Here is a 21338-nt window from a genome sequence, read left to right as displayed (position 1 = left end):
ATACTGCTGTAAATAAAGAGGCAAAATGCCCCATGAGGAGCTCTGTCAGATTAGAGGACAGAGTCTGAGCGCGAAGCGGCACTGATACAGAAGGTGGGGTGCTACATCTGAACGCCCCATTCACAGACACTTAGAGCAGACTCTGACAGTACCCAGACCATTGGTCCTGTTGACTCACCCTCACTGGGGATTTCCTGAGTCTTTTATACACCTTCCTGCATCTTGCTAAACACCAGCTGTAGGTGACTGGCTTAGGGGTGTGGCCAGGTCCTTTGTGTCAAGAGGCTGGTCCTGGGGGACCAAACTTGCAACTGATCTGTAGGTTAACCAGCTTGTTTAGGGTAGAATTCCAATGGCTCCACGACTTATGCCTCCAGAAGCTGGCTAACTTCCCTGCTCCAGGGCCGGGGAATCCACTGTGAAGTGTTCGCTCTCTCACTAGCCGTCCCCCAGAAAGGCCCTCCTACTGCCTAACCTTTGCCCTTTCTAATTGCCCTGATCTCATCCTAACCTCCATAGCTGTGTTTAAAGTCCACCTCTGGGGAGCACACAGATTGAGCGTTCCAGGTAATCCCTTTTCCAGTCCTGCCTGGCATCTGGCCGGTGGGCTGTGTACCTGGACTTCCTGGGACACTGGCTGGGGGAGTTTGAGGAGGGACCTCAGCACCCACCTGGCTTCAGGATGACGCGGGCCATCAGCTTCTTGATTTTGTGGCTCAGCCTGGCTGGTGGCCTGGCTCAGAGCGACAGCAGCCCTGACGCAGAGGAGTCCTATTCAGACTGGGGCCTTCGGCACATCCGGGACAGCTTTGAATCTGTCAACAGCTACTTCGATTCCTTTCTGGAACTGCTGGGAGGGAAAAATGGAGTCTGTCAGTACAGGTGCCGATACGGTGAGTGCACGGCTTCTCTTCCTGTGAAACTATCGCTGGCGGACCTGTGAACAGCCTGAGCGGGGCCACAATCCGTCATGCACTTTTCCCCTGTTATCCCCTTCTTACGGGGTAGTTGCCAGATTAAGAAAATTAAAATGTAGAATGCCCAGTGAACTCTGAATTTCAAATAAACAACCAATATTTGTTAAAATATTTGAGATGTTTGAAACATGCTTATAATGACAAATTACTGATTGTTTATTTGAAATATATATTTCACTGCACTTCCTGTGTTTTATCTGGCAAACCTACTCCAAGGAGTTTTGCAATACTTGTTCCCTGGGGCCATTTTAATGGGTTTGTTTTGAGGCAGATAGATACTTAGCAAAAGGTGGCAAGGAGGAAAATGAATAGGGGATGTCTTTGTGAGGTGTTCCTAGGGCTGAAAACTGAAGCTGATCATTCAGGGAAAATTCTGAGCTTCCTCAGACACTTTGTGCCTAGCTTAGAAATGGATTCTCCTCTCCCCGTAATACAGTTCACACCTTCCTCCCAGCTATGTCAGTCTCTGATCACTTTGCCTAACCCGTCCCACCCCCTACCCCATCCCAAACCGAGAGAGCTGTCCCTGCCTCAGTCAGCAGTGGCAGGCCTTCCGTGAGTAGGATGGGCATCTGCCAGCTGCTTCTGCCCACCAGGGATCAGGCCCTGAGTGACCACACTGTCCCTCAGGCCTGGTCTTGGATGTGGAACTGAATGGGTAGGAGCACTACCTCACCCGAGTTGTAAAGAGGGCACATGGGAAGCTGCGTGAAGGCCTAGCTGCAAAACAGCAGAACCTGAGGCCTGTTCTTGCTCTCCCCAACACTGGAATTCACTGTAATGGGAGCAGAAAGAGGGGCCCTGGACCTTACAGCTAGGAGGCAAGGGGTAACTTCCAAGGAAAATGTTTTTGAAAGCAGACACAGTCTCCTAACAGCATCGATTTCAATGTTTAGTTTATCAAATGTTTCAGCATGGGATTAAGAGATGAAGATGATGATTGAGCCTAGCAGGAAAACACTTGAGAAATTTTCTCTCCAGACACAACAGATAAAACTCAGCTTGGAGAGAGACTCAAAAAAGCCACACGCTTGCTGGACTCGGCCAATGTCTTGCACTCCTTTCTTACCCCTGAGCAGAGGGAATCTCTTCTTACAAACTGAAAGTGACTAAGAGACTGTGGTTAGCACTCCAGAACCAAAATTTTTACAGAATAGAAGCTTCAACCTCAGAGGGAGATAGTGAAAAAAAGGAAGCTGCTGCATCTCTGTGAAGATTCCATAGCGTAAACCTGTGCTAGAGGAAAACTGCTAGCCATGTCTTTATCCAGGGTGTGTTGGACAAATGCAGAGATGCCTTGTCACAGGGACCATGCTCACCGAGTTTGCATGGATGGGGCAGGAAAGGGTTAGCTCCAGGTATTTGATAAACACAGGTGCTCCTTTCCTTCCTAGAAGCAACACAAGACTTATGAAGTCTGTGGTTTAGCAAATAGACAACACAGGACTTTTTTTTCTTTTCTCTTCTCTTTCTTTAGGGAAACAACACCCAAACCCTCTTTTCTAGTAAAATGGCATTAAAAGATTTCAGCAAAGTTTTGTTGCAAGTTTCCACCTGGGTCAGTCGATGCAGCAATCACTGGTGGGGGATGGGAATAGTCAACAGAGATTACAGGGTCGCAAGTAACTCCAGTCACTCTGCAAAACGGAACCTGTCCAAAGAGGGACCTGAAAACCATATAGGAAAGAGGGGGTTAAGCCTTGTTTCCTTTGGAATGCAGAGAGCCAAGAACCTGAAGGCTGCACCCAAACAGCACATACTATCTTCTCAAGTTGATTGAGAACCAAGCAGGCTTTTGAACAGATAGCATCTAATAACTCACTTCGTTTACAGTTTGCTTTGTGACACATTTCTTGTGCAAAACACTTTCTTCAAAGCACTGGCTCCCGAACTTGCCAGCGCTGCAAATCCCTTTAAGGGCTTGTTTAAGAAGACTGCTTCACCTCGACCCCTCCTATACTGATTGGGTAGGTCTGGGGCTGGGCCAGAAAATCTGCAGTTCTAAGAGTTCGCAGGTGGTCCTGCTGCTGCTCGAGTCCTGGGATCACTCTTCCAGGGGGAAAAAGGCTGCTTTAAAAACTGATTTTTTTTCTCTTGTTTTTTCCAGAAGGAACAATTTAGCAACAGTTAGTCTACAAGAAAAACTGCCATTTGATAGGTGCTTATCACCACTTAAAACAGTGGTTCCTACCTCACTCAGCACTTAGAATCACCTGGGCGGCTTTAAAAAACACTTGCTGCCCAAATCAATTAAAAGGGAATCTCCTTAGGTTGGACCCAGACATCATTATTTTTAATGTTTCCCAGGTGATTACAAATTGCAGCTACAGTAGACAACACAATGTAAAGGATCATTCTGGAAGAACTTCAGCCCATAGTTGTTCAGACCGGCAATTTGTGCTTGTATCCTGCTAGCCTGTCAACACTGTTTTTGCCACACTTCATTTACCTACAGTTAGTTTTCCTGTTAACACACAAAATCTGAATTTACCAAAGGATTGGGCTAAAACATAGAGATTCAACACAAATCAAGAGCATACACGGTACTGCTGCTGCTGCTAAGTTGCTTCAATTCTGTCCGACTCTGTGCGACCCCAGAGATGGCAGCCCACCAGGCTCCCCTGTCCCTGGGATTCTCCAGGCAAGAACACTGGAGTGGGTTGCCATTTCCTTCTCTAATGCATGAAAGTGAAAAGTGAAAGTGAAGTCGCTCAGTCATGTCCGACTCTTGGCGACCCCATGGACTGCAGCCCACCAGGCTCCTCCGTCCATGGGATTTTCCAGGCAAGAGTGCTGGAGTGGAGTGATACATGGTACATACACCTGGTTTAAGGAGTCTGCACTAATGTGAACACCCTCTCCCACCTCAGGGATTCTGACTCAGTAGGGCTGTGCTAGGGACGGCACAAATGGTCCTTGAACCAGGCTTTGATGCAAAAATCAAGGGTTTGATCTGGGGGTGGGGGTGCAGGACATCTCGTTGCTAGTGACCTTGGACAAGTTACCTAACTTTCTCAACCTTTGTTTCCTCATGTTTATATCTAACGTTAATAATATCTATCTTGCAAGATGGTTATAAGAATTAAAGACACTGTATATAAAGAATTAGTGCTGTTAGAAAGTGAAAGTCACTCAGTTGCGTCCAACTCTTTGTGACCCCATGGACTGTAACAGCCCACCAAGCTCCTCTGTCCATGGGATTCTCCAGGCCAGAATACTGGAGTGGGTAGCCATTCCCTTCACCAGGGGATCTTCCCGACTCAGGGATTGTACCCCCGTCTCCTGCATTGCAGGCAGATTCTTTACATCTGAACCAAGCTACCAAATGGAGCATGGCAGGTACCAAACAAATCTTATAAATGTTTGAGAAAGATAGTCAACAAGTTAACTATGCAATCAGATTCTTCTGATTCTTTTTCAATATAAAATTAAAAAACACAGAAATCCCGGTGGCTGGAAAACACCCTCTCGGCTTCTGGAAGAAAGTATCAAATGATGATTTAGATGTTCTGTGTCTTTATGAAGGTCTCTGGGGCAGAGTTTCTGTGTCTTGTATATCATGATTTAAGATATTCATGCACACTGTCACACTTGGATAAAAGGATAATTTTCTTCTTGCGTTAAGTTCTAGGAAAGCAGGTATCCTTAAACATCAGCATTCTTATTTTCTAGAGAACTTTTTACCTGTTTGTGATTTTAGAGCAGAATTTTATGAACCTGTGAGTTTGTGTATTTTTCCAGGCAAAGAATTCACAGCCTTCATCAGATTCTTAGAGGATGTATGGCCCAAAAAAAGGAAAGAGCTACTGACCTAGAGGGCAAAGGTTGTTCTCAGGAAAGGTGATGAACTGTCGAGGTTTGCCAGGGTGAGGGGGGCTGTGGTTCCTGGGAACAAAGGACTTTAAATACTGAAACAGGGATTGTCCCAGACAAATCTCTGGGATCAGTCGCTCACTTGACCTCATACAGTAACTGGATCTGTTTTAGCGACTGGAATCGAGTTCACTGCCTCAGTTCAATTGCCACAGTTCTGTTTGGCTCCTTGCTGTGTTCCTCATGCTGTGTTTGAGGGTTTCTGGCAGGAAGCAAATTCGAAGCGCTTAATTCGGCAGTCTGACCACCAGGTCGACCCCTAGTGGAGCGTAGAGCTGCCTCCGCTGGAACCAGCTGCGTGGGGAGAAAGTACACACCCTCGCATGTGGCTTAACCCTTGACCTGGGTGATAAACCCCAGACATTTTTACTGTGACAGAGAGAAAAACCGGTTGGGCCCAGAAGGTAGTGGACCTGTCTGCTGGTAGAACTCTCATTTCACGCCTAACTCCCTTATTTGTCTTTTAAGTGTTTTGTGGTGTTTCACTTTAGTCAGATGTTTTAAATCTCCACAAGTCTATCAGGACTTCCTTTATATCTTCTGCATTTTTTCTCTTGCTTAAAGGACCATCCTCAAGATCAAAACAGTTTTTGGCTTGTTTTTCTGTGAAAGCATCTGTGGCTAATATACTTAATGAGTGTTGCTGTGTTCTGAAGAGTTTTTATGAGCACTAAAATTTTAATTTCAAGTTTAATATGTCACAAAATATTATCCTTCTTTTGACTTTCCCCCCAACCATTTAAAAATATAAAAATCATTTTTATCTGGCAGGTTATACAAGAACAGGCTGGACTTGGCCCAGTGTTTGCCAAGCTGATCCAGATCAGGTGGTCAGCCTGTCACTCCTATAGGTAGCCAAAACCCCAAAATAAAACTAGGTTGTGACATCGTGTGTAACTGAGGCCTAGACTAAAAACATCAAACTGAAAAGACGTAACACAACTCAAATCTGCTCCAGCTGTAACATGAGGATCTGGTACATAATTTCTGTCTGGACTCAAACCATCACCTTTTTTCTTAGAATTTTTATTTCAAGCTTCATTCCTCAACAGACTTTCTGCAGCTACCATGAAACATTAAATACAATAAAAGTAACTGTCATCAACAGCAGGCCAGATAGGACGTGTCTGTAATTGGTGACCCATTATCTTTCAAACTGGGAGTTTTATCTTCTGTGAGTTATTAAGTCCAAAAAAGGCAGAGGGTAACTCAGGAAACTGGACTGAGTCTGCTGCAAAAACCCTTGATCAGAAAAAGAGTTAAATTTCACCATCAAATTTAGACATTTGTTTGTTTACTGAAATGTTCCCCCTGATTTCTATAAACCTAGTATAAGTAGAACATTTGTAAAATAACAACTCAAAGAAGAAATAAAATCACCATAGTCTCACTTCCGAGAGATAATACACATTTAATTGTGTGATTATTTCCATATGTATAATTTGATTACTAGTATTATTTAATACACTTTACCCATTCCCCTACTGCCAGTGCAACACACACACACACACACAACAAGTTAGTAGAGTATCAGTACTAAGTTATATTTCTCAAGGCCTTTGAAAAGTGATGGAGGAATCTCTGGTGGGCTGGCAGACTCTATCAACAAGTACAGGACACTTCCATTACAAATAATAAGAAGGCTGAGTGGAAATTAAATATTAAAACACATACATATACACTCAAGCTAGAATGAAATAAAGGGAAACCTTCAAGTTCCTGAAATGAAGAGGAAACACAAAACCAAAGTGATAGCAGGAGCTTATGCTGCTGTGGTCCTTGGAGGTCTCAGTCTGGAACATTATATATAGACTCCATGGGCTGAGGAATGTGCTTTAATAAATAGTCATACAGAGAGAGGAGAAGAACTGTAAGATTTGGGAAGTTGGAACTGAACAGTTTGCAGAAAGTTTAGAGCCTGGGAAACTGTCTAGTCTGTTTAAAAGGGATTAGAAGTAGCAAGGAAGCTTTCTATCCACCTGGGGGTGGGGCCTGCCGGAGGGAATAGATACCCACTAAAAAATCACTACCTGAAGCATATTCTATGCACAGATGAGGAATCTGAATTTCTTCAGTTGGCCTGGTGTGAGTATTCCAAGCTGAGAAATTAACAAATACCTGTGTGTCTCAATTACCCACAGTCTGCTGGAGCCACAGCAAAAGCAGCTAGGGACTACTCTGCAGTATGTGACTCAGGGCACAGGAATTCTTTTAGAAAAACAAGCCCTTCTGAAAACAACTACATACCATTTGAAAAGATAATCCACCATGACAGAGAGTCAGTGGACATTAAAAAATGAAAGGGCATCCCAAGGATTGGAGATAAAAAATCATAACATTTGAAATTATTAAAAATATAAAAGAAAGGATAGAAAATGTAATTAGAAAATAAAACAAAGAAAATGAATATGTAGATTTGAAAGATTTAAATAGAACTCACAGAAATAAAAATTATAGTCATCAAAAGAATTCAGTGGATGGGTTACATATCAGATAATCTAGCAGCTAGTCAACCTAGAGATAATTAATAAAGTAGAAAATAAATTTGATGAAGCTAATAAAAATTCAGTACAGAGAGAAAAATAGGGAAAATATAAAAGAGAGATTAAGATACAAGAAGGACAGGATCAAAAAGATTCACCATTCAGTAGAAAGAGGCCCAGAAGGAGAAATTATAGAGAATGAAGAAACTTAAAAATTCAGACAAGGGCTATGAATTCTCCAGAGGTGAAAGACCCAAAGCCTTCAGATTGTTCCAGATATATAGACCACTTATAGATACACTGTAGTGAAATTGTGAGGATTAATGAAATTGGAACTTTTGTATATTTCCGGTGGAAATACAAAATAGTACAGCTGCTGAAAAAAGCAGGCTGATAGTTCCTCACAATGTTAAACAGAATTACTATATGACCCAGAAATTCCACGCCTTAGGTATAGAAAAATGAAAGAACCGAAAACAGATATTCAAACCAACACTTGTAGACAGTTGATCATAGCAGCACTATTCACAAATAGCCCAAAAAATGGAAACAAATACCATGTCTATTAATGTGGATGAATAAACAAACTGTAGTAGATCCAGAGAATGGAATATTATTCATGCATAAAAAGGAATACGTACTGGTACATGCTACAACATGGATGAACATGAAAGATGGAGATTTTTGTAAAAATGGGTATTGGGTTTCTTTCTGGGATAATAAAAATGTTCTAAAATTAGATTATGGTGATGGTCTCACAGCTAAAACCCACTGAAATACATTACACGAATGAATGTATAATATGTGAATTTTATCTCAATAAAGCTCTCGTAGAAAAAGATGTAATGAAAAAACATTCAAATCATAACGACAACTGCAATAATTAAGTATTGCTGAGAAACAAGTGCCCCCCAAACTTAGCAGCTAAAAATAACAAACATTTTATTGTATCACACAGGATGGACAATCTAGATGCTCTTCTGGGTGGTTCTGGCTCTGAGTTTCTAATAAAGGTTCTAGTCACACTGCCTGTTGATACTACAGTCTCTGAAGATATGGCTGAAGCTGGAGATTCCTTCCAAATTCATGTGGCTGTTAGCAGGAGGCTTTAGTTCTTTGCCACACGGACCTTTCCATGACAGAAGTAGTAGTCTTTTATAACGTAATTTTGGAAGCAACATACCTCCATTTCTGCCATATTCTGTTGGTCACACAGGCCAACCATAGGACAGTACACACGGGTATAAATACACCAGGACAAGGATCACTGAGGGCTATCTTGAACCACTGTCTTATAAGCATGTTGTACCACAGTAACAAATACCCAAACAGACTATGGCAGAGACTGCTCATTATCCCCATTTTTTCTACATTCATAAGCCCTCCTTCCAACTTCAAGCTGGGCTCATGGCTGCCTACATTGGAAAAAAAACTTCATTTCCTAGCCCACTTTTGCAAGTAGGTGTTGCCATATGATTAAAGTCAGGCTAAACGGAAGTAAGAGGAAGTGATGTGTGTAGCATTCTGGAATGGGTTTATTAAAGAGAGGACCTCTGACCTTTTTACATCCTTTTTCCATTCTGCTGTTTGTAATATGGATGTGTTGGCTGAAGCACCATCTTGGATCATGAGACCCAGGGCTACATTCCAGGGCTGGTAGAGCAGAAGGTTAGAAGCAGCCTCGGTTCCAGAAAAGGACAGACATCATTCCAGCCTTCTGAGCCTTAATTTTAGATCCTGATATTCTTAAGATATTCTACCTTGTTTAAGCATCTGAATAATATAGTTTGTAGGAGATATAATAAACATATGGAATAAATCATAACACTCTATTGAAAGACATAAGAAAGATCTAAGTAAATAGAAAGCTATATTAGGCTCATGTCTGGAAATTTAGAATATTCTAAGAAATCCAGTTGTCTCCAAATTAATCTGTAAATTCAATGTATTTCCAATAAAAATCCTGATGATGTCTTGTAGAATGTAATAAGTGGACTCACAAATTCATGTGTAAGAGTAAATGTCCAAGAGTAATCAAGACAATTTGTAAGAATAAAAGGAGAGAGAGCTTTAAATCATAGACTTAGCATCTAAAACTTAAAACAGAAAGATGGGGTATAAAGAGACTTCAACTATACTTATAACATTTAATTAAGCATAAAAAATATTTATAGCAAATTTGGCAACACTGACATTCATTGTCTCTGTATAGTGGGTACATAGGTATTTGTTTCTCTGACTTTAGTTTTGAAATAGTTCATAATACAAAATAATTAAGAATAAAACACCTGATAGGAGAAAATTACAGAAGAGAAAGAAGAAATGCCATGCGTCTCACTTGGAGGATTAATTCCTGGCTTATTTCCTGAGTCTTTTGTTATGTCTCAGCTCTCCTATAAGATGAAGAGGAATGAGGGGAAAGAGCATGGGTTTAGGAGACAAACAGGAAAGCTGGATTTATACCCCAATTCCTCCCACTTTCTAAATGACTCAGGCAAGTCACTAAATCTCTTAGTCCCATATTTCTTATCTGGATAATGGCATAAAAATACTCACTGCAGATGACTGTTCTGAGGTCATCTAAGGTCAAGGTTATCTTTATCTATAATGACTACCCTTGATACACTGACAAGGCTTCTCTGTATGTATTTGCAAGACTATAAAATAACCCAAAAGCCATGAAGGAGAAACCAAGAAATCCAAAGCTTTTCAGATAGTTTCACCTTAGTTCTATGACACAAACAACTACAATATTGTATAGGCATGTTTTCTCTGTATTTTGGTAAATAATGCTTTGCCTACATTTATGGAATCTTGCAAAATTTCCTTCAAGTTATTCTAAAAATGTTTGTGGTATTATTTTAATTCTGATCCCTTAACTGTATGATCAGGCAGTGGTCTTTGTGTATAGTATGTGGTCTTACAGTGGATAGAAGAATGAAAGATCTTAAGTTTTAGTTTGGTTTTGCCATGGACCTTATCTTCAAGGTCACCCATGTAAGAAATGTTAGAATTGTTAGTAAATAAATGCTCATAAAACTCTTCAAGATTGGGAGAAAAATGCCAGTTTGGTCTGGAGAGTATTACTTTTTTTTGATATCATCACTCATCATCACCACCTAATTTAAGTCGGTGATGAGCAGTTATTTTTAAAGGAAAAGTTGAGTATACTTTTAGACAATTTTTATTTGATGAATGTTTCCAAATGCTTCATTTCTAAACTCTTCTTCCTGCTTCTTTCCTGTTTCCCCTGCTAGGAAAGGCACCAATGCCCAGACCTGGCTACAAGCCTCAGGAGCCCAATGGCTGCAGCTCCTATTTCCTGGGTCTCAAGGTACCAGAAAGAGTATGTACACCTCCATTGTTTTCTTAGTTGACTGGTTTTGACTAAGACTAATCTAAGAGTTCCCTCTAATGGAACTCATCACTTATGGAATATGGTTGAGCAATATAATTAGTATTTTAAACTGGATACAGAGAAAAGGAGATAATTTTCAAAGAAAGCATCTAATTTCCTTTTCTCAGATGCAGCTGTCCCTCAGATTAGCCATTGGGTAGTGAACTTTGAAGTCACCAGTGCAAACATCAGCTGAGCCTTAGTGAACCAAGCATAACTTAATTTGAAATAGATCGGACAAGTGTGACTTCTTCAAATTGGTGAGACTTTCTAGAGATGTACTGGAGCTAGCCGGTACTGACCAGTGAGGGCTGATTGCTGTATGCTCAGGACTTTTGCAAGTGGCCGACTTCATGTCTGAACTGTTAAATCAATTATGTTTGGAGTAGTAGCATCATAGAAATCTGCAAACACACACATACACATACTGTCCCCTGCCAACCAGCTGCCGCCTAAAACATTTTTAATTTTGCCACTGACTATTTCTCAAACTATCAGCTTCCTCTAAAAACAAGTAATAATTAATTTTTTAAAGACCTCTCAGAAACCCTTTTACCTTTTTCACTTTAGAAAAGAAGCTAAAGTGGTAGAAAATTTGGTAGAAGCATTTCATATCTTGTTTTGGATTCTAAGCTGGTCCTACTCTTGTGTGTTCTTGCCCCCAGTATTCACAGCTGTCAGAACTAGTGTGTTTTTCTTTTGTGGGAGCTCTCAATGACCTTTTATATATTCCATAGACACAGAGTCTGCCTGGTTGACCGTGTGGATTTAATCTGCAGCTTGTACAGCTGGTGGGAAGGTTTTGGGTCTTCTTCCTTAGCCACACTGCCCCTGGATTTCAACTGTGGTTTTATTTCCACCTCGGGGTATGGGTCATCCACTGGGGTTTGCTCCTGAGGCTGCCCTGGAGAACTTGGCTTTGCCCCTGTGAGGGCCAGGTGTGGGGTGGTGCAGCTGCTTGGGTCACAGGGATTCTGGCAGCTCCAGCTACTCAGGGGAGTTGGCAGCTAGGGCAGCAGGAAATATAGTGCTCTAGAAGGATATGGAAACCTCCAGGCAAATTCCTGCCTGGAGACCCTACCCTGCTTCCTGACAGAGAAGCCTGGCAGGCCACAGTCTACAGAGTTGCAAAGAGTCAGACACTACCAAAGTGAGCCTGTGCGCATAGACGCAAGACTCTTTTTGCCTGTAGTAGCTCTGCCCCAGTGAGAGTTGAGGATGAAGGTGGCACAAATGCTTGGCTTGTGGGGACCCTGGCGACGCCAAGTGTGTAGGCACACAGGCTGCCTCTGCTGCAGGAGCTACGGCCCTACCAGAGTCTTTTGTCGAGCCTCTTTTTGCTGGTGATCAGAAGGCCTCTTTGGCCAGTCTTTCTCTGTAGCCCTGCCCGTTCAGGGACTTAGAGGGCTCCCTTTCCTGGGGTCTTTCTCTGTGGTCCGGTGCATCAGGCACATAGAGGGGCCCCCCTGGCTGGGGTCCTACAATGTAGTTCTGCACATCAGTCACTTAAAGGAGCACCCTGGGTGGGTCCTGCTCTGTCCTTCAGTGCATCAGGTGTTTGGTGGGCCAGCCTCTACTGTTCAGCTGCCGATGCTGGTGTGTGGGGAAAGAGAGGCTATGGTGATGGCTCCACCGCCTCCAGCAGTATCGCCTTGCTTCCATGGCTGCCTGGATTTCCTCCACAGGCATTTCCCACCACAGTCTCCTTCCTCACATCTGCCCCCAACCTGCTACCCCCATCTGTCTCTCCGCGGTCAACAGCAGCCCTCTCCCTCGTATTGCTCCACAATCCCTAAACTCCAGCTCCCAGCTGCTACGCCTTCCAGGAGCAGCGTCCCTGTCCGTGGTATGTATGGCTGTAGCAAGGACTATCTGATCCTCATCCCCTTTAGGCTGCCACAGATCAGCTGTTTCACTCTCAGCATTAAATGTTTCTCCTATGACTCAGAAAATTGCCTTGGTGTGGGGATTGGATCCCTGCTTCAGTTCCCCCATTGGCCAAGGGCAGGTCCAGTCCTACTAACTTTTCCCCCTAGTTCCTTCATCCTTCGGAGGTTTGCGTGGTATGTATATTCTTTTCCTCGGAGAAGGCAATGGCACCCCACTCCAGTACTCTTGCCTGGAAAATCCCATGGACGGAGGAGCCTGGTAGGCTGCAGTCCATGGGGTCGTGAAGAGTCAAACATGGCTGAGCGACTTCACTTTCACTTTTCACTTTCATGCATTGGAGAAGGAAATGGCAGCCCACTCCAGTGTTCTTGCCTGGAGAGTCCCAGGGACGGGGGAGCCTGGTGGGAGGCCGTCTATGGGGTCGCACAGAGTCGGACACGACTGAAGCGACTTAGCAGCAGCAGCCTATATTCTTCTCTACTGGTCAGGTACTTCTGTTAGCTCTCAGCTGGTGTTCTGCATGCATCTCTGTGTCTGAAGGTGTAGTCCTGATGTCATTGTGGAGAGAGATGTACTCCACGTCCACCTACTCCTTCGTCATCTTGTTCTTGATTACTTCTCTTTCATCACTTATTCTGCCATGTCCCTTCCCTCTTCAAGTGCATGCCAGCTAAGTTGCTTCCGTCATGTCTGATTCTTTGTGACACTATGGACTGTAGCCCACCAGGCTTCTCTGTTCATGGGATTCTCCAGGCAAGAATACACGAGTGGGTTGCCATGACCTCTTCCAGGGGATCTTCCCAACCCAGGGATGGAACCTATATCTCTTAGGTCTCTGGCATTGGCAGGCAGGTTCTTTTCCATTATGCCACCTGGGAAGCCCAGTCAAATCTAACTTGTTACTTTGGAAGTCAAGGCCAGCTATCAACTTGTCTTTCTCCCTAATTAAAAAGTACATATAATAAAAAACATATATCACACAGAGAAGACCCTAGAATGACTAAACAAACTGGTTGACTTGCTTATATATGATTTGCTTATTACTTCCTTTTTTGACTTGTTATATCTTAAGTATACCATTATCTAATAATCCTCTACAAAAGTTCCCATTTGATGTCTCTGTGCGTGGAGGTCTATGAACTTAGTTTATGACAGATTTATAATTGTTTATAGGACACTTTATAAATGTGTATGTGTATATATATGTTAGATGTTGTTTGATTATAGTCCCGTTGTGGTCAGGAACTATGTTCTATACCCTACTCTGTTCCCCAACACATTTCAAACAGATACACACACTTAAAACAGCGCTGCATGGAATGGGTCACTGCAAAATCCTGGTGACCTCTTTGTGAACTAAGGCTTAATTTTTCATACTTCTGAGCCTTGGAATCTTTGGTTAAAAAAAAAATCTCACAAAGTAAAGGTTTTAGTTGAATTTGAAAGTACAGAAGCTCTGCCCTCTTGCACTCACTTTCTGATTTTCTATTTTTAGCTCCACAGTGGCCTGTGAATTTGAAAACTACTAAAATCTAAAAGAAAAAGCAGAAAAAGGGGCCATTCAAAGTTATTAAACTAATGACTAGATTATGATTAAAACTTAGCATCCTGTGATTGTCAACTTGATGTATACTTTCCAGTCATCTGGTGCTTCTGAACTGACCTGAATCTGTAACAGGAATTTGAGAACAAGGTAGGCAAGGTTGCCTAAGGTCCTTGGTCTAAACGTGGCATTTTCTTCCTTCACTTTTCTCCAGATGGACTTGGGTATTCCAGCAATGACCAAGTGCTGCAACCAGCTGGATGTCTGTTACGACACTTGTGGTGCCAACAAGTATCGCTGCGATGCAAAATTCCGATGGTGCCTCCACTCTATCTGCTCTGACCTTAAACGGAGTTTGGGCTTTGTCTCCAATGTGGAAGGTAGGTATCTTAAGTGCATTGACCTGTGAGCAGAGAGTTTGGTACCTATTTTCACACAGAAATGTAATCAGAGCCCCTTTACTCAAAGAGACCATCAGAGTTCACTGATCTTTCTTTATAGAACTCTGTGACCAGTGAAGCAAGGGGGAAGGGAAACTCTTGGCAATCGTTCACTAAAGTTCTTGCTGTCCTGCCCAGGAGCTGCTGGCGCCACTCCTGATGGACAGGGCCACACCAAAGCCTTCCCAGAGGATAAAAACCTATCCTCTAAGACCAGAGCAAGACTTGCCCAACTGGCTTTCATTATCCATTCCACTGTTAAATAATTTTCCATATCAGGAATTATTCTGTATAGGTCCATGGTGTTGGGTTGAAGCTTTTTTTTTTCTTATTTTGTTTTCAGTAAGACAAAGAATTTTTTAAAACCTATCTTCTTTTTGTGTAAAGTTCTCTATATCCTTGAGGATAATTATTTTAAAATGACTGCTTAGCTGCCTAACTTCTAGCAGTGATTCTATAATTTCTTTTTCCTAATTTATCTTAGGAAAATTGTAATTCTTTAGTTAATGAAGCCCGAACAGTATATCCAGGTATTACTGTTATATGCTTTTAGATGGTAAAGTTTTAAATTCGGGCTTATGAAGAGCTGGCTTTATGCTACTGGGAAAGTCAGCTGCAGGAAGAATCTTGGCTCCTGTTACAGATCAATGTCTAGAGTGTTGTTCTAAAGTGAATGTGCGTAGACTTGAAAATATTAATAATTAATGAGGCTCTGTAAATGGGAGTATCCTTCTATCTATACCTATAAAAGGTGAAAAATGCCTGCTGCTAATCTAGGGTCAGGTCAAGCTACTCCCCACAATAAATTTTAGAACAATTTCATCACTCCACAAAGAAATCCCAGAGCCATTAGCAGTCTCACCACAATGTTCTCCTGTCTAGTTCTAGGCAACCGTTAGTCTTCTGTCTCTATAAATTTGCTATTCTAGACAATTCATATAAATGGAATTACAAATATGTGGTCTTCTGTGACTGGGTTCTTTCATTTGGTAAGGGTTATCCATATTGTAGTGTGCATCAGTATTTCATTCCTTTTTAATAGCTGAATAATATTCCATTATATGGATAAAACAAGTTTTCTTTCATCAATTGATGGGCATTTGGACTATTATGAATAATTCTGGTATGAACACTTATTTCAAGTATTTGTGGTGACATGTTTTCAATTGTCTTGGATATATATCTAGGAGGGGAATTTCTAGGTTATTTGGTAAGTTTGTGACAAATTGATTTCCAAAATAGCTACCCCAATTCACATCCCCACCAGCAATGTATTAAGGCTCCAATTTCTCCACATCCTTGCCAACACCTGTTATCTATCTATTTTATTATAAACCCTATTGGGTGTGAAGTTATCTCTCATTTTGGTTTTGATTTACATTTCCCTATGGGCTAATGATATTGAGCATCTTTTCATGTGCTTATTAGCCATTAAATAATTGCTTTGGAGAAATGTCTATTCATTTGCCCTCCTTAAAATTGGGCTCTCTTTTTATTATTGAGTCATAAGACTTTTTTTAATATATTCTGGATGTAAATCTTTTAACAGATGTATGACTTGCAAATGCTTTCTCTCATTTTATGGGTTGATTTTTCACTTTCCTGATGATATAATTTGTAGTGCAGAAGTTTTACATTTTGCCTAAGTCCGTTTTTATCTTTTAAATTTCTTGTACTTTTGATGTCATATGTAAAAGGGCTTTGCCGAACTCAAAGTCACTATGTTTTCTTCTAAAAGTGTTGTGTTAGCTCATATATTTAGATCTATGATCCATTTTAGTTAATTTTTCTGTATGGTGTAAGAAAGAGATCCAGCTTCATTCTTTTGCATATCGATATACACCATTTGTTAAATAAAAGACTATTCTTTCCCACCACTTGTTCCTGCACCATTTGCTGAAAGAGACTATTCTTTCCCACATTAAATCGTTTATGTACCCCTGTCAAAAAAATCAGTTTGTCATAATTGCAGTGTTTATTTCAAGACTTTCAATTCAATTCTATTCTATTGATCTATGCCAGTACCACACTGTTTTTATTACTGTAATTTCGCAGTAAAATCTGAAATCAAGAAGTGTCCTTCAACTTTGTTCTTTTTCAAGATTTTTTCAGATATTCTGTATCTCTTTCATTTCCACATGAATTTTAGGTTCAGTTTGTCAATTTCTTCAAGAAATGGCAGGTGAGATTTTGATAAGACTTCTGTTGGCTCTGTAGATCCATTTGAGGAATATTGCCATCTTAAAATTATGTTTTCTGACCACTGAACATGGATGTATTTCCACTTATTTGGGTCTATTCTAATTTTTTAAAAAACTTTTTTTTTATATTGGAGTATTGCTGATTAACAACGTTGTGCTAGTTCCAAGTGTACAAAAAAGTGATTCAGTTATACATATACATTTATCTTTCTTTTCAAATTATTTTCCCAGTCAGGTTGTTACAAAATATTGAGCAGAGTTCCCTGTTGGTACCTGAGTTACAGTAGGTCCTTGTTGGTTATCCATTTTAAATATGGCAGTGTGTACATGTCAATCCCAAATTCCCTAACTATCCCTCCTAGCAGTTCTATTAATAAGAGGAAAGTTCATAGCAATAAACCTCAACATCAAGAAATAAGAAAGATCTCACATCAACCACCTAACTTTACACCCCAAAGAACTAGTAAAAGAAAGCAAATGAAGTCCAAAGATTGTAAAAGGAAGGAAGGAAGGAAGATCAGAGTGGAAATAAATGAAATGAAGACTAAAAGGACACTAGAAAAGATCAATTAGTTTTTTTTAAAAAAGACAAAATAGACAAAACTTTACATTTGCCAAGAGAAAAAAAAGAGGATGAAAATAAAATCAGAAATAAGAGAGAAAACATTAAAACTAATATCACAGAAATATAAAGGACCATAAAAGTCTACCATGAAAAATTATACACCAAGTTAGACAACTTAGAAGAAACAGATGAATTCCTCAAAACAATCTATCAAGAATGAATCATGAGGAAATAGAAAAACTTGAACAGAACTGTTACTAATAAGGAGAATGAATCAGTAATCAAAAGTCTCCCAACAAACAAAAAATTTAGGATCAGATGGTTTCACTTTTTTAAAAAAGGTGGAAATTTTCTATATATGTTAATTTAATTAGAGATAAATTTTACATGAAGTTAACAAAAAATCAAATTTCAAACAAATATTAATAAGCATTATTTCTTAAGAGAAGTCATTGAAATTTACAAAAAAATTTATTAAAAGACATGAAAAAACTTGCATCGTTATTTTGAAATTGATGTTTCCAATTTAGCCAAGAACATTATTCTCTACCATTTCCTCTCTCATCTCTGATTTCTGTTGTTATATCTGTTCCATGTCATACAGAAAGTGTCTAATCCAAAAGATCTGGGTTATTAAAACTCTGCACATTCCCAAGAAATGGCTATTTTCTAGCCATTCTAGCTGATGACTAGCCCTTCATCAGCCCTGGGGAAGTGAACTCTTGGAAAATTCTGACTGATGAGATGTTTTGGATGCCTAAGATCTTGAGGCACACTATACCAGTTGGTCTAGATGGCTCATACAATCAGTGTATTTTATGGTGAATACCTGCTTTCCTTCTGCGGGTCTGGGAGTACCAGTGACTGAAATAAGTCACATAAGTACCATATGCCTATGTAACTAATGCCCAATAAAATCCCTGGACTCTAGATTCAGGTGAGGTTGCTGGCTTTAACATTCAAAGAAAATCAGCTATTTAAGCGGCTTCAACATTTAAAGAAGAATTAATATCAATCCTTCTCTCCTCTGTCTACGGGATACTCCAGGCAAGAATACTAGAGTGGGTAGCCATTCCCTTCTGCAGGGAATCTTTTCAACCCAAGGACTGAACCTGGGTCTCTCTCATTGCACGCAGATTCTTTACCACCTGAGCCACCAGGGAAGCCTTTCAAAAAGTTCAAGACAGGACTTCCCTGGTGGTTCAGTGGTTAAGACTCTGTGCTCCCAAGGCAGGGAGCCCGGGAACTAGATTCCACATGCTCCAACTAAGAGCCCATAAGCTGCAACTAAAGATCCTGCATGTGGCAGTGAAGACTCTGCAAGCTGCAACTAAGACTGGGCACAGTCAGACTGATTAAAAAAAAAAAAAATCGAAGAGGAGGGAAAACTTCCAAACAAGTCTTATGAGGCTAGCCTTACCTATACCAACAGATAAGAACACCACACACACACACACAAATTTACAGGCCAATATCCCTGATGAATACAGATGCACAAATCTTTCACAAAATATTAGTAACCTAGTTATTTATCCCACACTTGAATAGGGAAAGCTATAGGAAACATAGCAATGTTATTTGAGTCCTCCGGAAAAAAAATGTAATTTTCTATGGAGTGAGCATAGTGATGTGGGAGATTCTGATTGCTAGTCATGGTTTTGACCTGGAGGCCCCATAAAAGGAGGGCATCTCAAAGTGTGTTCTGCTTTATTAGCCTGGCTAGAAGCTTCTCTGAAAAAGCTTCTCATAAATCTTTTTTTTTTTTCCTTTTAATTCTGTATTTGGGTCACTGCTTCTAACTTTCCTCTGGGTATCATGTTATCCTTGGAAATATGCTGCCTCTTCAACATTACTCAAACTACTACTTGGGGTAGTCTTGTATATTAACCCTTATATTTCTCTTCATCTTTTTCAAGTAGCCTGTGATTCCCTGGCTGATACTGTGTTCAACACTGTATGGACTTTGGGCTGCCGGCCCTTTATGAACAGTCAGCGGGCAGCTTGCATCTGTGCAGAAGAGGAGAAAGAAGAGTTGTGAGGAAGAGGTGATTCCTTCCCCATTTTGAGTGACACCACTCAAAGCTGTCAGTCTGGGAGTATGGCAGATGTGCCTCATCCTTTTTCCCAAAGTTTGGATACCACAAAGCACAGAAAGGAACACCATTTTATAGCTGAAAGTGAGTCTTGACCTTGGAAAAGGAAGATTGGAAAAAAGACACCAAGTGATTTGAAAACTACTCTTCACTTTAACACCAATCTCCCCAACCAGGACATATTTGCCTGGAAATTCAGTGCTTACTTTGAAGACTAAAATAAAGACTAACATACTGGAATTCTTGGAATTGATAATTATATTAATAAGTGAAATTTTGGAGAGTCCAACCATTCGAGAGGCAATGACTTTCCTCTGGTCCATGTTTCAGTTGCTAATAAGCATCTCACATATTATATAGTTTTTAGAAAATGTGAAAAGAGATGCATGAATTCCACTATCACCAATGTGCTTCCATTTCACTTAGAAGAGAACAGAACCCAACCTGGTAAGTTCCTCCAATGACAACAATTATAACCACTAGTGCTGAAGAGTTAAGAACAAGACAAGGTCAGAGACTTACTTGATTAAAGCCTGTGGAGGTACAGGTCAGACAGAGTGAGGTCTCTGGGGTTCCATTTTTTTCCTTCATTGAACTAGTCCTATTGAAATTCCCAATTACTAAGCGGTGTTAATGTCATGTTAAGATCTGAGAAGCATTTGGTAAAAACTGCTACTGAAGACCGGCAATGGCACCCCACTCCAGTACTCTTGCCTGGAAAATCTCATGGATGGAGGAGCCTGGTAGGCTGCAGTCCATGGGGTTGCTAAGAGTCAGACATGACTGAGTGACTTCCCTTTCACTTTTCACTTTCATGCTTAGGAGAAGGAAATGGCAACCCACTCCAGTGTTCTTGCCTGGAGAATCCCAGGGACGGGGTCGCACAGAGTCGAACATAACTGAAGCGGCTTAACAGCAGCAGCAGCTACTGAAGACAGCTAGGAAAAGTCCGTGGAAACTGAAGGGAATGAGACCGAGTCCTGATTGCTGATTAGAATCACCTGATGAGTATTAAAAACACTGGTTCTCAGCACTGATTTAGATTAGAATCACCTGAGGAATATTAAAACCCTAAAGAACCTCTGGGGGCTGGTGCCTGCTGCTGCTGCTGCTAAGTCGATTCAGCCGTGTCCGACTAAGTGCGACCCCATAGACGGCAGCCCACCAGGCTCCCCTGTCCCTGGGACTCTCCAGGTAAGAACACTGGAGTGGATTGCCATTTCCTTCTCCAATACATGAGAGTAAAAAGTGAAAGTGAAGTCGCTCAGTTGTGTCCGACTTCGTGACCCCATGGACTGCAGCCCACCAGGCTCCTCCATCCATGGGATTTTCCAGGCAAGAGTACTGGAGTGGGGTGCCATTGCCTTCTCCAGGGGCTGGTGCCTACATCTTGGTATTTTAGAAACACTCCCCAATGATTCTGATGTACTGTGAGGCCTGAGGACCACTGAAGTTAGGGACCGACAAACAAAGGCCTGGGCCATATCAGGCTTAGCGCCTGTTTGGGTAAAGTTCCCGCTGTTCCTGTGCTAGGATAGCCGAGCTGAGTAGTTGCAGCAGGGCCTGTGCGACCCGGGAAGCCTAAACTAGTTACCCTTCAGCCCTTTACAGAAAAAGTTTGCCAACCCCTGATTTAGATTGTTTTCTCCTTTTTCTTCCTTTTGTTAATGTTACTGGTTCCAATACAAGTTGTTGGTTGCAGCTTTTTCTAAAAAGAAAAGTAGAAAAACTGTTTTCTGATCTTCTGTAAAGCCATAAAATGAACTGGCATATTTAGCAAGAGGATTTAACTGCGGATAACATTTATCTCTGTGGTTTAGGATAGTTACTTCGATAAAATGTATTAAGCATCTACAAAATAGAGTATGGTGTAGCT

At 41.1% G+C, this 21338-nt stretch overlaps 1 protein-coding gene across 4 annotated transcripts; it reads left to right on the top strand.

The window, feature by feature from the left end:
• The first annotated feature begins 479 nt into the window (after positions 1–479).
• PLA2G12B (phospholipase A2 group XIIB) lies at positions 480–19702 on the top strand. Of its 4 annotated transcripts, none has more exons than XM_069572037.1 (4): positions 480–893; positions 10591–10679; positions 14378–14547; positions 19289–19702. In XM_069572037.1, exons 1-4 carry the CDS (start codon positions 683–685, stop codon positions 19293–19295), a joined length of 477 nt encoding a protein of 158 aa, XP_069428138.1. In that variant the 5' UTR covers positions 480–682; the 3' UTR covers positions 19296–19702. The 4 variants fall into 4 exon arrangements, with proteins under 4 accessions (XP_069428138.1, XP_069428137.1, XP_069428135.1 ...); XM_069572036.1 differs by having other exon boundaries at positions 493–893; positions 14378–14543; XM_069572034.1 differs by having other exon boundaries at positions 504–893; positions 14378–14543; positions 19286–19702.
• The last annotated feature ends 1636 nt before the right edge of the window (positions 19703–21338 follow it).

The sequence above is a fragment of the Ovis canadensis genome, chromosome 25, assembly GCF_042477335.2.
Source record: "Ovis canadensis isolate MfBH-ARS-UI-01 breed Bighorn chromosome 25, ARS-UI_OviCan_v2, whole genome shotgun sequence".
Classification (NCBI taxonomy): Eukaryota; Metazoa; Chordata; class Mammalia; order Artiodactyla; family Bovidae; genus Ovis; species Ovis canadensis.
The sequence above is the reverse complement of the archived record's forward strand: the minus strand, read 5'-3'. Positions and strand labels throughout refer to the sequence as shown.

What these genes read in the sequence shown, in the direction of transcription:
- PLA2G12B (XM_069572034.1), top strand. Translation starts at nt 683, where the DNA reads ATGACGCGGGCCATCAGCTTCTTGATTTTGTGGCTCAGCCTGGCTGGT. An exon ending in GTCTCAAGGTACCAGAAAGA is followed by an intron (nt 10,680 to 14,377) that starts GTATGTACACCT and finishes ACTTTTCTCCAG; the next exon opens with ATGGACTTGGGTATTCCAGC. An exon ending in CTTTGTCTCCAATGTGGAAG is followed by an intron (nt 14,544 to 19,285) that starts GTAGGTATCTTA and finishes ATCTTTTTCAAG; the next exon opens with TAGCCTGTGATTCCCTGGCT.